General features: G+C 35.7%; 2 protein-coding genes across 8 annotated transcripts in view; one reads left to right on the forward strand and one right to left on the reverse strand.

The window, feature by feature from the left end:
• The window catches only part of LOC113044615 (sodium/potassium-transporting ATPase subunit alpha-1), a 73,671-nt gene extending 66,338 nt beyond the window's left edge, over window positions 1-7,333 (forward strand). The window contains exons 1-22 of one of the 2 annotated variants that reach the window (XM_026204746.1): window positions 1,592-1,695; window positions 1,812-1,925; window positions 2,012-2,071; window positions 2,260-2,463; window positions 2,803-2,916; window positions 3,009-3,143; window positions 3,214-3,331; window positions 3,424-3,692; window positions 3,769-4,077; window positions 4,197-4,331; window positions 4,414-4,606; window positions 4,721-4,896; window positions 5,082-5,218; window positions 5,327-5,477; window positions 5,570-5,738; window positions 5,822-5,976; window positions 6,067-6,190; window positions 6,273-6,418; window positions 6,511-6,641; window positions 6,792-6,893; window positions 6,984-7,075; window positions 7,212-7,333. In XM_026204746.1, coding sequence (XP_026060531.1) covers window positions 1,684-1,695; window positions 1,812-1,925; window positions 2,012-2,071; window positions 2,260-2,463; window positions 2,803-2,916; window positions 3,009-3,143; window positions 3,214-3,331; window positions 3,424-3,692; window positions 3,769-4,077; window positions 4,197-4,331; window positions 4,414-4,606; window positions 4,721-4,896; window positions 5,082-5,218; window positions 5,327-5,477; window positions 5,570-5,738; window positions 5,822-5,976; window positions 6,067-6,190; window positions 6,273-6,418; window positions 6,511-6,641; window positions 6,792-6,893; window positions 6,984-7,075; window positions 7,212-7,240 — 3,075 coding nt within the window. In that variant the 5' untranslated portion in view covers window positions 1,592-1,683 and the 3' untranslated portion in view covers window positions 7,241-7,333. Of the gene's footprint in view, window positions 1-1,591; window positions 1,696-1,811; window positions 1,926-2,011; window positions 2,072-2,259; window positions 2,464-2,802; window positions 2,917-3,008; window positions 3,144-3,213; window positions 3,332-3,423; window positions 3,693-3,768; window positions 4,078-4,196; window positions 4,332-4,413; window positions 4,607-4,720; window positions 4,897-5,081; window positions 5,219-5,326; window positions 5,478-5,569; window positions 5,739-5,821; window positions 5,977-6,066; window positions 6,191-6,272; window positions 6,419-6,510; window positions 6,642-6,791; window positions 6,894-6,983; window positions 7,076-7,211 lie in introns of those variants that run through there. The other variant, XM_026204748.1, reaches the window with a different exon arrangement.
• Window positions 7,334-8,989: 1,656 nt separating this feature from the next.
• LOC113044623 (SLAM family member 9-like) lies at window positions 8,990-18,716 on the reverse strand. 6 transcript variants are annotated; one of them, XM_026204773.1, is made up of 9 exons: window positions 18,326-18,716; window positions 17,526-17,822; window positions 15,522-15,767; window positions 14,936-15,034; window positions 13,255-13,287; window positions 13,107-13,142; window positions 11,395-11,427; window positions 11,045-11,099; window positions 8,990-10,895 (listed from the first exon to the last, which is right to left on the reverse strand). In XM_026204773.1, coding segments are annotated over exons 1-9 (873 nt in total). In that variant the 5' UTR covers window positions 18,399-18,716; the 3' UTR covers window positions 8,990-10,894. The 6 variants fall into 6 exon arrangements, with proteins under 6 accessions (XP_026060558.1, XP_026060555.1, XP_026060557.1 ...); XM_026204770.1 differs by having other exon boundaries at window positions 8,990-10,920; XM_026204772.1 differs by having other exon boundaries at window positions 11,041-11,099.
• Between the last annotated feature and the right edge of the window lie 308 nt (window positions 18,717-19,024).

Below are 19,024 nucleotides of genomic sequence, written 5' to 3' on the forward strand. Positions count from 1 at the left end.
AACAGTGCAAATGTGTTCCAAAAGAATAATATTATTAGGACCATAAACTGTTAGGTATTCTTCATCTTATTTTATGTTCAACAGAAGTAAGAAACTCATAAAGTTTCAGAACAACTAGAGGTTGAGTAAATGACAGACTTTTCCTTTTCGGATAACTATACCTTTACCCTTGAGAACACCTCTTGGAAAGGTTTATTTATGTTACACCCTGTCCTTAGATCCAGGTTGCAATAAATAGAAATGTTCAAACTGTATTCAGATGTAAACTGATGGTTCCTGTACGCTGTTTAATGATGGCACAATATGTGCGGATGTTTAAGACGGGTTGAAGGACATGAGGGCCGTGAGACTCTCTTTACTCTGTTGCATGAGTTAAAGAACATGTACTTTTTAAATGTCCTTTTTTTAAACCTGTATTTATATAATTATATTTTATAGCCTCAACCCAACCTAAACAAACCCACGAGAAAAAAAAAAAGAAAAAAAGGAAAGAAAGAAAGAAAGAAAGCACTAAGGATGTAATACCAGCTCATGGGTGTGAACGGACTGTGTTTATAGCCTCAACAAAGTTGCATTGTAAATGACAAACATTTTATATTTACTAAATATAATGTATATTTCTTTTTTAAAATGTTACAGGTTTTGGTCATTTTCAGCAATACGACCAATTGAATGTAGCTTTATTTGCTCGAAATTCATTCGAACACTAAATAAAGGTTGGGGGAAATAGTGACCCAAGACATTTTGGCCATGAACGGGAGTATAGATAGTTAGATGAAGTAGTTTAGTAATATTTTAAATATGCATATAATCCATAATTACTGTCTAATATTTCTATTACATGTTGGGTTTTAGCAATGTGATTAATAGGTAAAAAATATATAAAATTAAAGTTACATTCATATTCATATTATAATCAGAAATAAATCTCGCAAGTTGAAAGACTGAAATAATATAATTTACTTTTCTTGTAAAACATACTCCGATAATCTTCAAAAATCATTGTTTTACAGTGTTACTACCAATAAGTGAAAAAAAGCTTAATATGAAACATTGTGCATACCATTTTAACATTTAATTCAACAAATCCTTGAATAAATAACAGAATAGATTATATTAATATTTCAAATGCATTGCAGAGATTAACAAATAATTCAGAGGGAAGTCTTGTTTTCCAATATAAATGCCCTTTTGATTTGGGATTTCATCACAAAATGATTTGCATTTCATTCAGATGTAAATGTCTTCAAATGTAAATAAAAAAAACAAAGAGGTAAAAGTAATAAAAGTAAACCAGGGTGCAATTTCCATAGCAATACTTCATAAAAGACCAAATAAATACCAAGAACTAAACAAATAAGGATCTGAATGAATATTTAAAGGAAGTTATTTGTCCTGAGTTATTATTAACAAGCCGTAGATCTGTTGATAAGACAATAGTTAATAGACCAGTCCTTCACCTGGGTGTCACAGACATGACCTACCTGTATAAACGAAGGTTAAATAAATGTTAAAACTAAATGACACCTGACAAACCCCTCCCTATTTTCCCAGAACACCTCCCCATTACACAGGTGAGATGGAAGGGTATAAATCAGGGAACCTGGTTTGGACACACAGGGACTTCTGTCTCCAAGACCAGACACAAGAAATCACTGGATTTTTGAGTGGACACCAAGGAAAATGGGGCTCGGGGTAAGTCAACCAAAGCTATACTGCTGGATTCATTGCTTAATTTCTTTCATTATGCATGCATTTCATTTAAAAAAAAATTGGGCGATTTATACATTTATTTGTTTTACATCTTACAGACAGGGAATGATAAGTACAAATTGGCAGCAACGTCAGAAGATGGAGTCAAAAAGCCCAAAAAAGGGAAAAGGAGCAAAAAGGACATGGATGAACTGAAGAAAGAAGTGGAACTGGTAAGAAATTATTAGCATATTCATTCATTCATGCTTTTCCTGCTTTCGGAATTTTCGGGATTTCAAACTTCTTGTCTTTTCCGCAGGAAGATCACAAGTTGACCTTTGAAGAACTTAACCGAAAATACGGCACTGACCTAACCAAGGTAACTAAGTTTTAGTGACACTTTTGGGGGAAAATAATGATGCATTATTTTTGTTTTGAATCATTTGTGTGAATTAAACCTTACGTTTAGTTAGAAAGTGTAATGAAATAATGAATCTTTAGCCCATATGTATCTGAAATTATTATTTATGAGCATCTGTTTTCTGCATGCCTTTAATCTTGTGGCAGGGTTTGACCAATTTTCGAGCAAAGGAAATCTTAGATCGTGATGGACCGAATGCCTTGACTCCACCGGTTACGACTCCAGAATGGGTCAAATTCTGCAGACAGCTGTTTGGGGGATTTCAGACACTGCTGTGGATTGGTGCATTTCTTTGCTTCTTTGCATATACGATCCAGGCTGCCTCGTCGGAAGAACCAGCAAATGACAATGTATGACATATAATGTTTTGTCTTCCTTACTGCAATGACATAACATAGTTAATATGTCAATTAACCTAGTAAAATGAATGTAGTAGAATGTTTTGTTTAATAAATATTTGAACTGATAAATTTAATTAAAAATTAAATTTATGCATTTAGCAGACTTACAGTGCATTCAGGCTATACATTTTTTTACCTTTTTTACATTTTCTATCATGTGTTCCCGGGGAATCGAACCCACAACCTTGCGCGTGATAGTCCAATGCTCTCCCAATTGTGTAATTGTCTGTAACTGTGAAATTTCTATAAAATAATCTAATTAATGACTAATTATTAATTTCCTTGCAGCTGTATCTGGGACTTGTGCTTGCTTTCGTTGTCACAGTCAATGGATGTTTCTCATACTATCAAGAGGCCAAGAGCTCCAGGATCATGGAATCTTTTAAGAACCTTGTTCCTCAGGTATAAAAATGTAATTTCTCTTTATGCCAAAAAAAAAAGCTTTGACAATGTACAAAGGATATTCATGTTTATGTACATTTGTTGTCATGTAGAAAGCCCTGGTTGTGCGTGATGGAGAGAAAAAGATCATTGACGCTGAGGAAGTAGTTGTAGGTGATCTTGTGGAGGTCAAAAGTGGAGACAGAATCCCAGCTGATATTCGTGTCATCTCTGCACAAGGATGCAAGGTAAAAGCTAAAGAATTTAATGGAAGAAAAAAAATTGTCATGAAACATCTCTCCTTGCTTTCCTTTCCAGGTGGACAACTCTTCCCTCACTGGAGAATCTGAGCCCCAGTCTCGTACTCCTGACTTCTCTAGTGAAAACCCCTTGGAGACAAGAAACATTGCATTTTTTTCTACCAACTGCGTTGATGGTACAACATTAAAGTATCTTTAAAACAGATGTGGTCAAAATGTATGACTAAATGTCTTCAATGATGCATGGACATGACAATATTCCATATAGGTACCGCCAGAGGGATTGTCATCAACACCGGTGACCGTACTGTTATGGGTCGTATTGCATCACTTGCCTCCAGTCTGGAAGGTGGACAGACACCAATTTCTAGAGAGATCGAGCACTTCATCCACATCATCACTGGTGTAGCTGTCTTCCTGGGTTTGACCTTCTTAATCCTGTCCCTGATTCTTGGCTACACCTGGTTGGAAGGGGTCATCTTCCTTATTGGTATCATTGTCGCTAATGTACCTGAAGGTCTCCCTGCCACTGTAACCGTAAGTCAGCGTAATATTATGTTTTATACATATTTCCAAATTCCAATGATTGCTTAATGTGCATTTACTCACATAGGTGTGTCTAACTCTGACTGCCAAACGTATGGCGAAGAAGAACTGCCTGGTGAAGAATCTCGAAGCGGTGGAAACTCTTGGCTCAACGACAACCATCTGCTCGGACAAGACTGGTACTTTGACCCAGAACCGAATGACTGTCGCTCACATGTGGTTTGACAACCATATTCATATAGCAGACACCACAGAGAACCAAACTGGAACCTCATTTGAGAAGAGCTCTGCTACTTGGGCCGTCCTCTCACGTGTTGCTGGCCTTTGCAATCGTGCCGTCTTCCTATCAAGTCAGGACCATCTTCCAGTCCTTACGGTGTGCTATCTTAATATGTAGATTTTAGAAATACATTAAAAATGCATTTAAAACCATGCAAGTTTTAGAGTTCGTATCATTGAGAGTGGCAGCTTTTTCACATCACATCTGTTTTGCAGCGAGAAACAGCTGGTGATGCTTCAGAGTCCGCCCTGTTGAAGTGTATCGAGCTGTGCTGCGGTTCAGTCACTGAAATGAGAGAAAAGTATCCAAAAGTTGCTGAGATCCCTTTCAACTCCACCAACAAGTATCAGGTATTTTTGTTGAGGTGTTCTTTAGAGATTGGTTTTTACATTAACTGGTCATTCTAATAGGCTTTCAATACGCCTTTTCTAGCTCTCAATCCACAAGAATCCCAATTCTTCGGAGTCCAAGCATCTGCTGTTGATGAAGGGAGCCCCTGAGAGAATCCTAGATCGATGCTCTACTATTTTGATTCAAGGAAAAGAGCAGCCTTTGGACGATGAAATGAAAGATGCTTTCCAAAATGCTTATGAAGAACTCGGAGGTCTTGGAGAAAGAGTGCTGGGTAAAGCCACCTTATGAAGTACACCTTGTGAAAACACTTGTTATGATTACAGATTAGTAACACAGAGCATAGTAGATCGCATAATTATGAACAACTCAATGTTTTCCCTCATAGGCTTCTGTCACTTTAGCCTCCCAGATGACCAGTTCCCTGAGGGTTTTGCATTTGATACTGAAGAAGTGAACTTCCCCACTGAGAACCTGTGTTTTGTTGGCCTCATGTCTATGATCGATCCTCCTCGTGCAGCTGTACCAGATGCTGTTTCCAAATGCCGGAGTGCTGGAATCAAGGTGTTATACTCATTCAAGTTATACTGCTCGAATAAACTGTAAATACAATAAAAAAATGGTTAAAGATAGATGGTCAAACCATCTGAGAAGGAGGTTGAAATTACTGATGAAGGCCATGGAGGCACCTTTTTTTCAACTGAAATATGTGAAATGATCAAATGATCAATCTGAATAATCTATTACAGGTTATCATGGTTACTGGTGACCATCCAATCACAGCTAAAGCTATTGCAAAAGGTGTAGGCATCATCTCTGAAGGCAATGAGACTGTGGATGATATTGCAGCCCGGCTGAAAATCCCAGTTGAAGAGGTCAATCCAAGGTATACTTATTCCCTTTGCCAATTACAACATATTTTCCCGTTCTATTTCAATATTCAGCAAACAAAAATGTTGCTCTAGATTTCTGTTAATACAAAGTGTATCTCCAGAGATGCTAAGGCCATTGTGATCCATGGTGGTGAACTGAAGAACATGACCCCAGAACAGCTGGATGAGGTCCTCCATCACCATACAGAAATTGTGTTTGCCAGAACTTCTCCACAACAAAAGCTGATCATCGTGGAAGGCTGTCAGCGACAGGTAACCTCAGACTGTTATCTATCTGATCCTACTTAAACTAGAGGATTTTACATAGGAAGTTCCATTTTAATGCATTTCATCTCTCTTATCAGGGTGCCATTGTAGCTGTAACCGGTGATGGTGTCAATGATTCTCCTGCTCTGAAGAAGGCTGATATTGGTGTGGCTATGGGTATCGCTGGATCTGATGTATCTAAACAGGCTGCTGACATGATCCTCCTGGACGACAACTTTGCCTCAATTGTCACTGGAGTAGAAGAAGGCATGATATTGAAAATTTAATTTCAATAAAGAATGATACAGGTTACTTAGACACTTATTTCTCTAAATTATCTTCAACTTCAGGACGTCTGATCTTTGACAACTTGAAGAAGTCTATCGCCTACACGCTGACTAGTAAGATTCCTGAGATGTCACCCTTCCTCTTTTTTGTCCTTGTTGGTATTCCTCTACCTTTGGGCACCATCACCATTCTCTGCATTGACCTGGGCACTGACATGGTATGGAGAGGAACTCAGTTTAGATATATAAATGTAGATAGAATGCTGTTTAATGTGCATGCATTTATTTTGATCTACTTCTTGCCACAGGTTCCTGCGATCTCACTGGCCTATGAAACTGCTGAAAGTGACATCATGAAGAGACAACCCAGAAATGCTGAAAAAGATCGGCTGGTGAATGAGAGGCTCATCAGTATGAGCTATGGTCAAATTGGTAAGAGTATACTATTCTGTACAAAGCACTCTAGGTGTGCATTGCTGTTCGTTTCTTACGTGTCTTTATACTTAAATTTTAGGGATGATGCAAGCAGTTGGTGGGTTCTTTACTTACTTTGTAATTCTTGCTGAGAATGGATTCTTGCCCAAGGATCTGGTGGGAATTCGAATTGGGTGGGAAGACAGATTTGTCAGTGATTTGGAGGACAGCTATGGCCAGCAATGGGTAGGTGTCACAGCTTCACCAAACCAGAGAGATACCAAACAATTATTTCATGAAATACCTTTCTTTTAAATATTGCTTCTTGTCTGATGCAGACCTATGAGCGCAGGAAGATTGTGGAGTATACATGCCACACAGCCTTCTTTACCAGTATTGTGATTGTGCAGTGGACTGACCTGCTCATCTGCAAAACCAGGAGGCTTTCCATCTTTCAACAGGGAATGAAGTATGTACACATCAAACAAGCCATACGATATTGACGATATCTATCAAACCTGATTTTTTTTCTTTTCAGTTCTACCAGTTGTTACTCATTGTACATGTATAAGCCCAGCTTGGCCAGTTATTAATCTTATTATTTTAATTTCTTTCACAGGAATAGAGTCCTCACCTTTGGTCTGTGTGTGGAAACCGCTCTGGCAGCATTCTTATCCTACTGCCCAGGCATGGATGTTGCTGTCCGGATGTATCCAATGAAGTAAGTGAAATCAGAAAGTTTTAATGATACTTGCTTAAAGGCATTACATTTCCTTTTTAACCAATTAACCGTGTTTTCTTTATTTTTTAGACCATTGTGGTGGTTCTGTGCTATGCCATATTCACTGCTCATTTTCATCTATGATGAAGTTAGAAAATACATTCTTAGGCAGAACCCAGGAGGTAACATTCACTTTCACAGTACATCTAAACATGTTTCCCAATTATAAAGTTTAATTTTTATGACAGAGAGGACTTACATTTTTCCATTCCTTTTATAGATCAAGAATTAACTGATATTTGTGCTGCTTTGTTTCAGGCTGGGTGGAACTAGAAACATACTACTAAAACAACACGCTTCTATTGAGGATGTTCAAGAAGACATTCATTTTGATGTTTTCAAAATGATACGAAGTCAATAAATACGTAAATTAAATTAGCTGAATTTGTTTTTGTCTTTTTAGGAAATATTATAAAAAAGATTAAAGTGACTTTCACAATAAAGTCATTTTACATTAGTTGCATTAAGCAACATATGATATTAACTACATCCTGGGAATCATAAGAATATAGTTTTCAACACACCCTTAAATGAAAGCTATCACCATTGACTGCAAGGCACATCATTTATCAATTATTATCGTTATTTAGTAATAATCATCTGAATGACACTATCACACTTTATTAGACACCAAATTGAAAACACAGCAAGTTATTAATAGGAATTTTGTTTTAAACTATTCAGACATTTTCACCACTATTTTCATAGCATTATTATTTCATTATTGCTGAAACAAATGTAAGACATTTTATGCTGACAAGACAATAATTTGGAATTCTACCAAATGTGCAACAACAACAACAATTTCCTTTTGAAGGACTCGGTCCATACATGTTAAGACCTACAACATCAACACTATAACCTAAAACTTACTATATATTGATTGCAAGACAGCACAAACAAAATGAATGACAATACTTATTGAAGACGGAAAATAAAGTTCTAACACGGCAATGTGTTCCAAGTATTTAAAAAAAAAAATGTATTTGTCACATCAGCTTTTATAACTGCCTGGAAACCACAGCATTGTGGAACTCTACTCATGACAGAGATCTGACTGGTCAGACATTCAGACTGAATGATAATGGAAGGTAAAATAATGATCACAACTATTACATTTTAATTGTGCATCCCTAAGCACATGCTAGTAAAAAAAAAAAAAAGTAGCGCAATTACCATGTCCCAAATAAAAAAAAAAGACATTTTTTTTCTTTTCTAAAATACATTTTACAGTCACTGTTATGCACATATATCATAAACAGAGCTCAAATTCTTCCTACTAGTGTGTCCCAAAACATTTAGCAGTTTTATTACAGCAAAATGTTTCATATTTCAAACAAATGTAATTTATGTACATAATCAACCCATGGTAAGTTTAAAAGCAGCCCAATTTCCTGGGAAAAAAACAGCAACCCGACATCCAACACCAGCTGCAGAAGTCAGATTGGACTGATCACTGACAAGATGGGAGGATTTGATCCTCAACAGATCCAGAGCGTCCTAACAGATGACGTCAAATATAGCATTCCATAATTAACTACACAGAACGCCATTACTCAGACAAATATACATATTGAAAAGATGATGAAATTGAAAATTGAATACCTTGGAATATGCATTTTGCAATTTTTTTTTGATACTTAAGGGCCTTCATTTAAAAAGAATTATCAACTTTAAATACTATTTAGTCCCCCCTTTTAAGACAAAATCATCTTTTTTATTTAATGCAAAAAGAAAAAGCACTTTTTATGAAAAATAAAGTGGTTATTCATAGAACGCAGAGGACCAATAAATAGGATTAATCCGGACCACAAAATCTATAGCTTTTAGTTTTTTCTGGATAAGAGCAAATCTTTGACAGAGCCATCTCCAAATGGAAAAACATAGCAGGTAATCTTCACTGTGACATTAACAAGAGAACAAAAGAATGACTAAGATATTTTTCTTAATCCCTTTTTAGCAACAATCGTTGGGTTACTGTTGCAATGCAGTTCCTCTTTTGAAGAAACTCCAAAATAGTCAACACCATTCAGAGATAAAGTTCCACATCATTTTATACATTCATATTCAGTTGTAACTCAGGGAACAAAACGACATTTAATTTTAGTCGTAAGACTGTACATACAAAGTTTATTAGTGATGGTGAACTCCTAAAGGTAAGTGCAGGCATACATTGGGTACTTTTTAGTTTTGCCATTTCATGAAGATTAGTAACGTGACGTCAGAGAAATCAACTCTAATTTGATCTTAAGTGACTATAAAGAAAAAAACTTGCCAATTTGCATCCAAAAAATAAATAAATGGCAACATAAAGGTAAAAACACTGCATACTTATTGTATTTAAAATATCAGTTTTAAGCAATATGAAAAGGGCAGTATACAAAATAGTGATATAAGGTTTGCAAAATAAGTAATATAGGTTTGCATTAACATACGGTTTACAAAGTATGGCTGCAAATCCATTATTTCTGAGCAAGCAAACAAAAACCTAAATAATTATGAATACACTTCAAGTAAGCCAAGATTCAGTGGAAAAAATGATGACGAGTTAAAATTCCAAACAAAACATCTATGGGTGTAACCCACTTGGCTCACAGAACCTGAGGCCTTGAAAAGCAAAGCTTTGTTATAAATCAAAAGTCATGCTTTTAAATGTTGAAAAAAAATGTTGAACTTGAAAACCCAGTGAAGTTCAGTTTAGAAAGGTCATATATATATATATAAAAGAAATGGAAATGAACTACATAAATAGACATTAAAAGCAAACAAATCTCAGGTTATTACATGGTTCACTGGAATACTTGATTCTTATTAGCCATTATTTCTGAAAAATGTCCAGGACAACATGAAGAGACCAATGTTTCCTATATGTGATTGCACTGCTTCTCCACCTTCTCTACATTTAAATTAAACTAATTTAAACTCAAATAAAAAAAATAACTATCTATATTAACTAACATGCAGCCATGTAATAACTGAGCTCCGCTTCAGGGTGCAGATCATTCGGTTTTGCTATGATGACAGCGCTAACTTAAAATCATTTAGCACCAGCCATGTCTTTGTCTTAAAACAGCCCAAACCCATTTATTTTAAACATTCAATTTATATAGATAATAGATTTATGTACAATACTTGATGGATTTATTTTGGTTAATGTGCTCTCCCCAAACTTAAAATTACTGAATCATTTTCAATGTCGAAGTCTAGGCCTATGCCAAAGCATGTACTAGGGCTCTCAAGTCTCAAGTCAAAGATAATGAGAGCTGATGTTGGGAAGCCAACGCATGCTAAAGTTATATTATTGCAGTCAATAACTGCTTTGCAACCAGAAGCTTAAACTTAGCTCTGGCTCCCAGAAACTAAGGGAATTGCTAGAGAGGTTATAACATTTGGTAAATCTGATAAAACAGACAAATTCATCAAAAATAAAATAAATTGTTCTGTATATTAAAAAATACAAAGAAATTTGTACTGCTTGAAAATTGAACTCCTAGCAAAAACTTGAGAATTGGGTGCTGTAAATATTTGAGTGGCTCCTCCCCTTTTAGTGACTGGTCATATTCCAGTGCCCTTCCTCTAACAGATGTAGTCTCACTCCAAACATTTGCCATAACTTGAGAGCCCTGTACACACTGGCAAATTACATTGATTGAACATACAAATCTAACTGAGCACATCTGTTCGAGAGAGACTATCTGTAACAGATTCAGAAAGTGTCAACATAGGTCAACATGTAGGATGATTTATGAATTATGGAGTAATAATGTATAACTGCTTTCTAAGAGATTAGTTTCAGTTCACTGCAGGCAACAATTGTTTCGGTTCCTTGATCTGTTCCTGTGGAATATTTTTTTTCCCCCAAGATGATAAAATGTACAATCATTCTTCAGCCACCATAATCCAGGAAGTGTTGTTGTTTCATGGATGTAGAGAAGTTATTTTCTAGAAAGCAAAATTCAACAATGACCTAAGAGAAAATATTTTATAAACAGGTTAGATAAAATAATAATGAGATATGACAATTACATAAATGGCAATGAGCTCAGATTATGAAAGGAGAAACATCAGTCCAGATGCTAACCTTTACCTACTATTGGTTCTGATCTGATGGAGAGGTACTTGAAGTCTGATTCAAAGGTGCATCAACTACAAGACAATTGGCCAAACAGACATGAGTCAAGAAAAGACAAAATATAACAGCCTGTGTAACTATAAAAATGAAATATTTGAAACATTTCCATGCACATATCAAAATAAAGACAGTATCGAGGTAATATAATGTGTTTATATTGTTCACTTCAGAAAAAAAATATTCTAATTTTCCTTCATTTTAACCATTAAGATATCATCCCACATAGGTGACATTTAATAATACAAGAGAATGCATTCTAAAGGTTTTCATGTATGTTATATTATACGAACAAGACTTTCACCGTCTTACCACCACTTCCTGATGAATTTTTGCCCGCTACTTCTGTATTTTTTGATGATGATGATGATGATGATGATGATTGGGGGAGAAAAAAAAAAAATTATTCAGCATAGTATATAATGTTATGCAGAAATACTGAAATTTAAATTGATCGTTTGATTAATTTTCTTCTAAATGCCATTTTATCATCTAGAGGAGTGGTTCTCAATCCATGGCCTGAATCATGAATTCAGATGCGACCCACCATGCTGAACAATTAAAACAAAAACGTTCAGTTTTACAATTTTAGTTTTTACATTTAATAATGTACTTAACAGATATAAGCTATAATTTTCTTATGTAAAATAATTTCGTTTTTCATGTTAGCTATTTTCAGACCTGTAGGTAGCTAGTCACATAATTAACGTTACGCATTTAACAAACACACAGAAGCGCACTTTGGCAGAAATTCAAAAAGTTCAAATATTCATCAGCAGCCATTAGTTTGGTAAAATTGAGCATCAGAGTGGACAAATTTGTTATGAAAGGAGAAAAACTAAATGTGGAATATGCCAGTGAAGGCACAAACAAGAATTACAGAATGTAACTTACAATCGCAACTTCATTGTGCTGGTACTCCTTTAGAGCAGAATTTCACAAAATTGGTCAGCTACCAACAGCATCAGGTGTTTTATTAATAGTGAGCTGTATTATTTATCTCAATGAATGTAACTGATTAGATATCATAATATTTAGGCTATAATCGGTATTATAAATATAGTTGGTTGGTATTGGTGACATAATATGTGTATGATATGTGCACGGTCTGTGAGACTTGCAATTGGACCATAGTGTGGCCTAGTGGGAAAATAAGGTTGAGAACCACTGATCTAGAGGTATATTTAAAGCGAGAACCCACTAATCCATACAAAAGTCTGTTTTACATATAAACTGGGTCAGGGACAATTTAAAATCTTCAATTGTCCTAACCTGCACATGTTTGGGCTGTGGGAGGAAACCAGAGTACTGACATGTCAAAGCTACCGTTATTCGCATGAAGCATTAAAAACTAACACCCTATGTCATCTATAACCATTAATCCTCATATATTTAGCCTCCTTAACAACCCAATAATTGGATTAGATATGCATTAGTCTGTGTCTTCTCTCATTAAGCTTGTGACGGGAATTGTGCTGCATCCTGATGGGGGTATAGGAGATTCTCAAACTCAGTTTAAAGCTCTTTGAATGTAGGCAAACATGCTATATACACTAATTTCTCTATAATTACTAAGCAGTTAAACAGACGTAATTTCATCATTTGTGATGTTTTAGGAGACATGGATTAAGCTGCCAAAATTATATGCAATTATTTTACAAACTTTATGAATTTTTTGAAATGTCAGCGTTTTCGGTAAATAGACTTTCAATTGAGGAAGATTATCACTCATTTAATTACAACTGCTGACAGAATTTTCAATAGACATACTACTGTCCACTGGTGCAGGATGCTATTAAAGTTGTTTTTATAGTTATAGTTTTCATTCTGGGTGTGAACAGGCCTATGGTCTTAAATGGTTGTCAGAACTGAAACCATTTCATCCAAGTGAAACGGTTGAACTGAAATACCAATGTTATGCACAGTCATTTATGAATATGATGGAAATGTCATAAGTGTTTAGGGTAAACAAACACACACACACACAAAAAAATGAAATAAAATAAAAAATAAAAAAGACATACCGGTCTTCTTCAAACAATCCAGAGGGCCGAACAAATCTGAAGAAAAAAGGTAAATGTGATTGTGTGAATCAAAACAAGTATTTCACATTACGTACTTGTATGGCATTATTTTTTTAAGAAAATCAAATGCAAAAAAAGGCAAACTTACTTGCCATACATGGACAGGTGCTATTAACCCACTCTGATAGACAAAAGAAATATGCAATTACAGACCGATAATGTATTAGATTATAAAAGACAATTAATGCTGACTACACTTAGCAATAATCAAACTTTTAGCATTTAGTAAAACAGGCTACAATTAAAGATGAACACATGCTTAATAAACTTAACATAAAAATGCAAATACCTCTTATCTTTATAATAACAGAAAAAAACCCATGGTCTACAACAGAGACCCCAAGATCCACTTTCCTGCAGAGTTTAGCTCCAACCCTAATCAAACACACCTGAACAAGCCAATCAAGGTCTTAAGGACCACTACAAACAAAGCTAATGGAGGGCAAGCCTGAAACCTTCAGCCAAAAAAGCTGAATGCTAATGCCAATACTTCCGCAGGTGGGAATAAGCTCACGGAACTTCTCAATCATTTCTATGGTATTCGTAAACTACGACTCAGTGTCGCACAACTCTAGAATTCAATGACATCAAGGGTGTAATGTGATTAGTAATTAAGGGTGCTTTCACACCTGCCTCATTTAGTTCGGTAGAATCGTACCAGAGTTCGTTTCCCCCTTTGGTGCGGTTCGACTGGGCAGGTGAGAAAGCAGCAAACGCACTCGGGTGCGGACTAAAAGCGGACCAAACAAGCGTACCGAGCCCTTCATGAAGAGGTGGTCTCGGTACGCTTTCCAACGAACTCTGGATTGGTTCGTTAGTGGTGAGAATGTGATCCGAACTCGAACAGACCCAACTGCAAAAAGTACTGATCCTTTTTGGACTAAACCAACTGCCGTAGTCAGCTGCGCTCTGCATTATGGGATGAGGAAGTGTTTGTTGACAGTTTGCACTTTAGCATGACAGCTCGTGCACAAACTTGGAGTAGTGAGGAGGTGCGGAGCCTCATAGAAATTTGGTCTGATGACCATGAGCATGTCAGAGTTAAGAAGAATTAATGCATGCTTCTGCTTGAAGTTACGAGGGATGCCCGCTCGCCGTTTGCAGTGCATTAGAACGTTGTTTTCAAGCCTCACCCGCACTTCATTATAGAAATGTATTTTTTGCATATTGTGGTGTATACAAACAATGTAATAGATTATGGCCAGGGACAAAACCAGCACGCGCAGTCGTGTAGTTGTGTTGTCTCCGTGTTATTTGCTGGCTTTTCCTCTTACGTTGGAATTTTCCCACACGTAAATTCTGACCAATTGAAAAGCAGTTTAGGAAATACTTCATGGCCAATGATGAGTGATGTAGATGTTGTCATGTGACTGCATTTTGGTTTGTTTCAACTGGTACGGACCAAAGCAATCAGTGTGGTGTGAAAAGGAACCAAAAAAGCTGAAAAATGCTACAATGTATAATTGTTTGTCCTTGGTTCGGACCAAATGAATCGAACTAGAGATGTGAAAGCACCCTAAGGCACAAGTGATCCAAGTTGACCGTTATGCAGACCCTCTTATCTCCCAATAGTTAAGACAATCTCTGCTACAAAGTTAAAGGTACGTGTGTTTAATTCAGGGTGGATCTGCAGGAAAGTGGATTTTGATGTCCAGAGTTGAGGACCCTTGGTATACACCGAGGTTGGAGAAAAATAATGGAATTATAGTACTATAGTACATTTATAAACATTATATAAATGAAATCAAAAGGCACAATAGGTAACCTACCGTGAACAGGTGTCACGAATAGATAGAGCACGATAAAGATAATAAGGGCGACAAGTAAGAGAGCAAATAAAATCCCCACAATCAGTCCTGCATTCGATCCTTAAAAAAAAAAAAAAAAAAGAACATTAGTTTCATAAAATAAAACAAATGCACTGCTAGAAAACATTATACATCTAACCAAGACTACTGAATTCTTGGTAAATACTATCACAGAAATCACAGAACCATAAATGTCTGATATATCGCAATTAAGGTGCCCTTTGATTTTTATGATTACACTTGAGTGTCACAGATGATGCATGAATATAAAATGTATAAATTTCACTACATGGATAATTATACATCATCCAGTCAGTTTGTTTTAAACTGCTTACAGTATCTCCATGAGGTGTTTGGTTAAAAACAAGCAATCTTAAACAATTACAATATTTACCACACTGATATACTCTTTGGGTAGAAAAAAGCTAACACAAACACATTCATAGATTTTTAGTGCGACAGTTGCCAGAGATTTGTTGAATGTAAATGCAACTCTGCACCTAAATAATAATACAATTGATTTTCTTCTTTGGAAGTGCTGTCTTACCTGTCACAAATAATTCTCTCTCATAGACTCGATCACTGGTCTCTTCACTCACAGTGTTGTTGAGTGTGCAGGTGTAGAAGTTTTCTGGATTTTTGGAGTTTTTGACTGTTATCTCATTCTTCTTGTCCTCCACTGTTTGTCCAGTAGAATTCTTCCAGATGATCGTTCCAATGTAGTCACATTTCAAATAGACAACATCAGCGTTATTGGTCTCCTCTTTAGTTATCTTAGGTTTGGGGACCCGCTCTGTGAAAGAAACAATGAAAAACATATGATCTTCCACATTACTGAGAAAGCAAATTTAAATCAAACACAACTACAATAGCCATGCAAAAAGAGACTACAATGGTATCAGAAAAAATCTGTGATTCTCTCTGTGAGTGTGCAATGTGTCTCATTTATAATAATATCATAATTATTGTTTTAACAATGTGTGAGCTGAAATATTGGAGCATGTCACTCAATTCTGCAAACAGAAAAAAAGCTTTATTGTGTGATTTAGCTTATGAGAATGCAGCTAAAATGAAAAATATGGTTACAAATTAAGAGCACAGGTGTTTTGTTATTGAATGAATATCAATACCATCTGAAAGTTTTCACTAAAAAAGAGGAGCCCCATAAATGTTTTTTTTTTTTTTAGATGTATAAGCTTTTATTTTGGGTAAGTTTCACTACTTGCTGTAAAAATAAGAGACTATTTTAACTTATTAATAACTTTTCACAGCTTTAAGATGAAAAAACCTAGATGTTATATAGTTTATGCCCTAAGATGAAAGGGACGTGTCATATATTCAAAGAAGGAGCCTTCAGAAACCTGTTGAATCTGTCCAGGGAAAAACAAATAAACAACTAAATGCTGGAATAAAATGCATGACTTCTACAAATTGTACGTAAAAACACCAGTATCTGATGCGATCAACGGTGCTTTAGTGTATGATTGTTACGTTTCCTTTTGTGACTATTTACACTACCAGGCTTTCAAGTTGTTCTAATCACAATAAACTCATCCAGAAACATGTGCAATGTTGCTAAAAAACACGTTAAATAAAATGACAATGTGGTCTAAAATCTATCGAAAATATCAAACATGTTTGATCTACTTTGACTAAATAGAATCAAAGTCAAAAGATTAAAAAAAAAAAAATGTCTGTGACCATCATACACTACGTGATTTTCTATTAAATATGTCAACTCTAATCTACAGACTGGCTCTGATCTTTAACAACTAGCATTAACTTCTCCAGGCTGTAAATCAGTGGAAAATTGGGCAAAGAAACGAGTAGTGTATTCCAGCCTTAAGAGAATATGGTTAAGTTGACATCCATTTAATAAAAGGCTCTATAATGAGGCTAGTTACTGTGTTCATCCCCATTAATGAAATGTTTTATTGGTTTGTTTTGTTATTTGATTTTTGAATGTGTTACTTAGCTGAACAAGGACTAGTTTAGATGTTGCAATGTGCTAAAAGGACACTTCACTATAAATACATAACTGATCAAATTGACTGCCTTGTTGCTTGATTTTAGTGTTGGTTTTTTTAGATTGACTTTGTACGTTCAAATATATATATATATATATATATATATATATATATATATATATATATATATATATATATATATATTTTAATGATTCTTTAAAAAAGGTGGTTTAAAATCAACAAGAATGTTTAATAAAACATGACATGAGCTTAATGGGAACAGGGGTGTGCTTAAAGGGTACAGCAATTTACCCATTAAGCACAGCCATACTTTTTGCATTTAATGATTTAAAAAATGCTTTTGTCATTTAAAAAATATTTGTCCATTTTATTTTAACATCACTCTTTGTACTGAAACCAATATGTTGTGCACTAAGAATGTCTCAACATAGATTTTGGTATTCACCAAAGAACCATGGTATTACAATCTGATCCATTTTTTTTTTTTTTTTAAACAACCAAAATTAAAATATGATGCTTTAACAGTATTGATTATATTAACCAATACAATATTATCCACTCACCTATAACAGTCAAGGTGAATTTTTGTTCCTGTTCTTTACTGTTGATGTCAATGGTATATAGTCCACTGTGTTCAACAGTTAGCTTAGTTATAGTGATCTGTCCAGTCTTGTCATCAATAGATGTGATGCCTTTGAATCTCGGATGCGGGATGTTAACCTCAGGCTCATCTTTATCCCACTCAATCGCTTTTACAACAACTCCAGTGCGGTTTCTGTGTTTCCATATAATGCTGCTGACAGAAGAATCTATTTTGTCTGGACGAAATGAAACAGACGAACCCACTGCTTTATCTTCACCTAATTAATAAAATATGAGAGAGTATGTTAGTCAACATTCAACAAGCAAATTTCTGCAGTTACTGCTAGCTTCCTGCTAACATGCTACATCAACAAAAAATACCTGTACCATATCTGGCCATATTATTATTATTATTACATCTAAATATCTAATGTACATAAAATACATAGTAAACAGCATAGTAAATAAACACGTTGCTTTATAATCTATAATCCACGGTACAATCATCTAAATTAGAGTAATGTAATGTTACACGCCCTTGGCAAGTGAAGGCCGTGTGAGTGAGTGAGGACAATAACTTGAAATACTAACATGAAAAATTAAGCCACGACAGAGTCTATTGTTAATATAATTATCTAAAATACTCCACAATTATGTGATATTGTAAATTAGGCTACAGTACCATATTATGTGTTAAAACTAAACGAAATTAAATTAGCCGAGAAGGAACGCCGCGCCATCTTCAAGACAATAACGAACACATAATTTAACGTTACGTTACCTGAAACAGCTCCTATGATGAAGAACACGGCGCAGATGAAGGCCGTCGAATATCTTAGGTCAAGCATTTTCATTCAGTACAGCTTTTCGATCCTTTCTTTGCTATTTTTTTTTTTAACAGTACGTGTTTCAGAAACACGCCCGAGTCGCCATTAGAGCACAGAGCAGGGAAGGAAGTCCAGGCAAGAATCAGGTTGCCAGTTTTCACACTAAACCCCGCCCAAATTGCTACTCAAAACTATCCTAATCGCGTTTTGGTGTGGTCCCCCGTTAAATATTGGGTTCCGGGGGTAAAATTTACTTTTTTGGAAGGGTTCCCCAGATAGAATTCACATTTCAGGAGCAAAATATCGAAAACCACGGACTTTGCAACACTGCCGAAGACGGAACTAAAACACACAGGCGTTCACCTCACTACTGCCACCTAGTGGTGAATGCTTTTGTCAAATACAATTCAAACAGGTGCACCAAAATCAGACAATAGACAGGTCTCGATTTCGGCTGGGACAGTTTGTAGTAAAGAACATAAAAGCATAGATCCACCTTGCCTTGTCTCAAGGGTTCAGGCTGCTGGTGGTGGTGTAATGGTGTGGGGGATATTTTCTTGACACACTTTAGGCCCCTTAGTACCAATTGAGCAACGTTTAAACACCACAACCTGAGCATTGTTTCTGACCATGTCCATCCCTTTATGACCAAC

This window comes from Carassius auratus, chromosome 26, assembly GCF_003368295.1.
Source record: "Carassius auratus strain Wakin chromosome 26, ASM336829v1, whole genome shotgun sequence".
NCBI classification, from domain to species: domain Eukaryota; kingdom Metazoa; phylum Chordata; class Actinopteri; order Cypriniformes; family Cyprinidae; genus Carassius; species Carassius auratus.

Coding starts and splice junctions, on each gene's coding strand:
- LOC113044623 (XM_026204773.1), bottom strand. CDS start 18,398: ATGAAAATGCTTGACCTAAGATATTCGACGGCCTTCATCTGCGCCGTG. Junction 13,288..14,935: donor ATTCGTGACACCTGTTCACG/GTAGGTTACCTA, acceptor TTTGTCTATCAG/AGTGGGTTAATAGCACCTGT. Junction 11,100..11,394: donor AAATTCATCAGGAAGTGGTG/GTAAGACGGTGA, acceptor ATTGTCTTGTAG/TTGATGCACCTTTGAATCAG.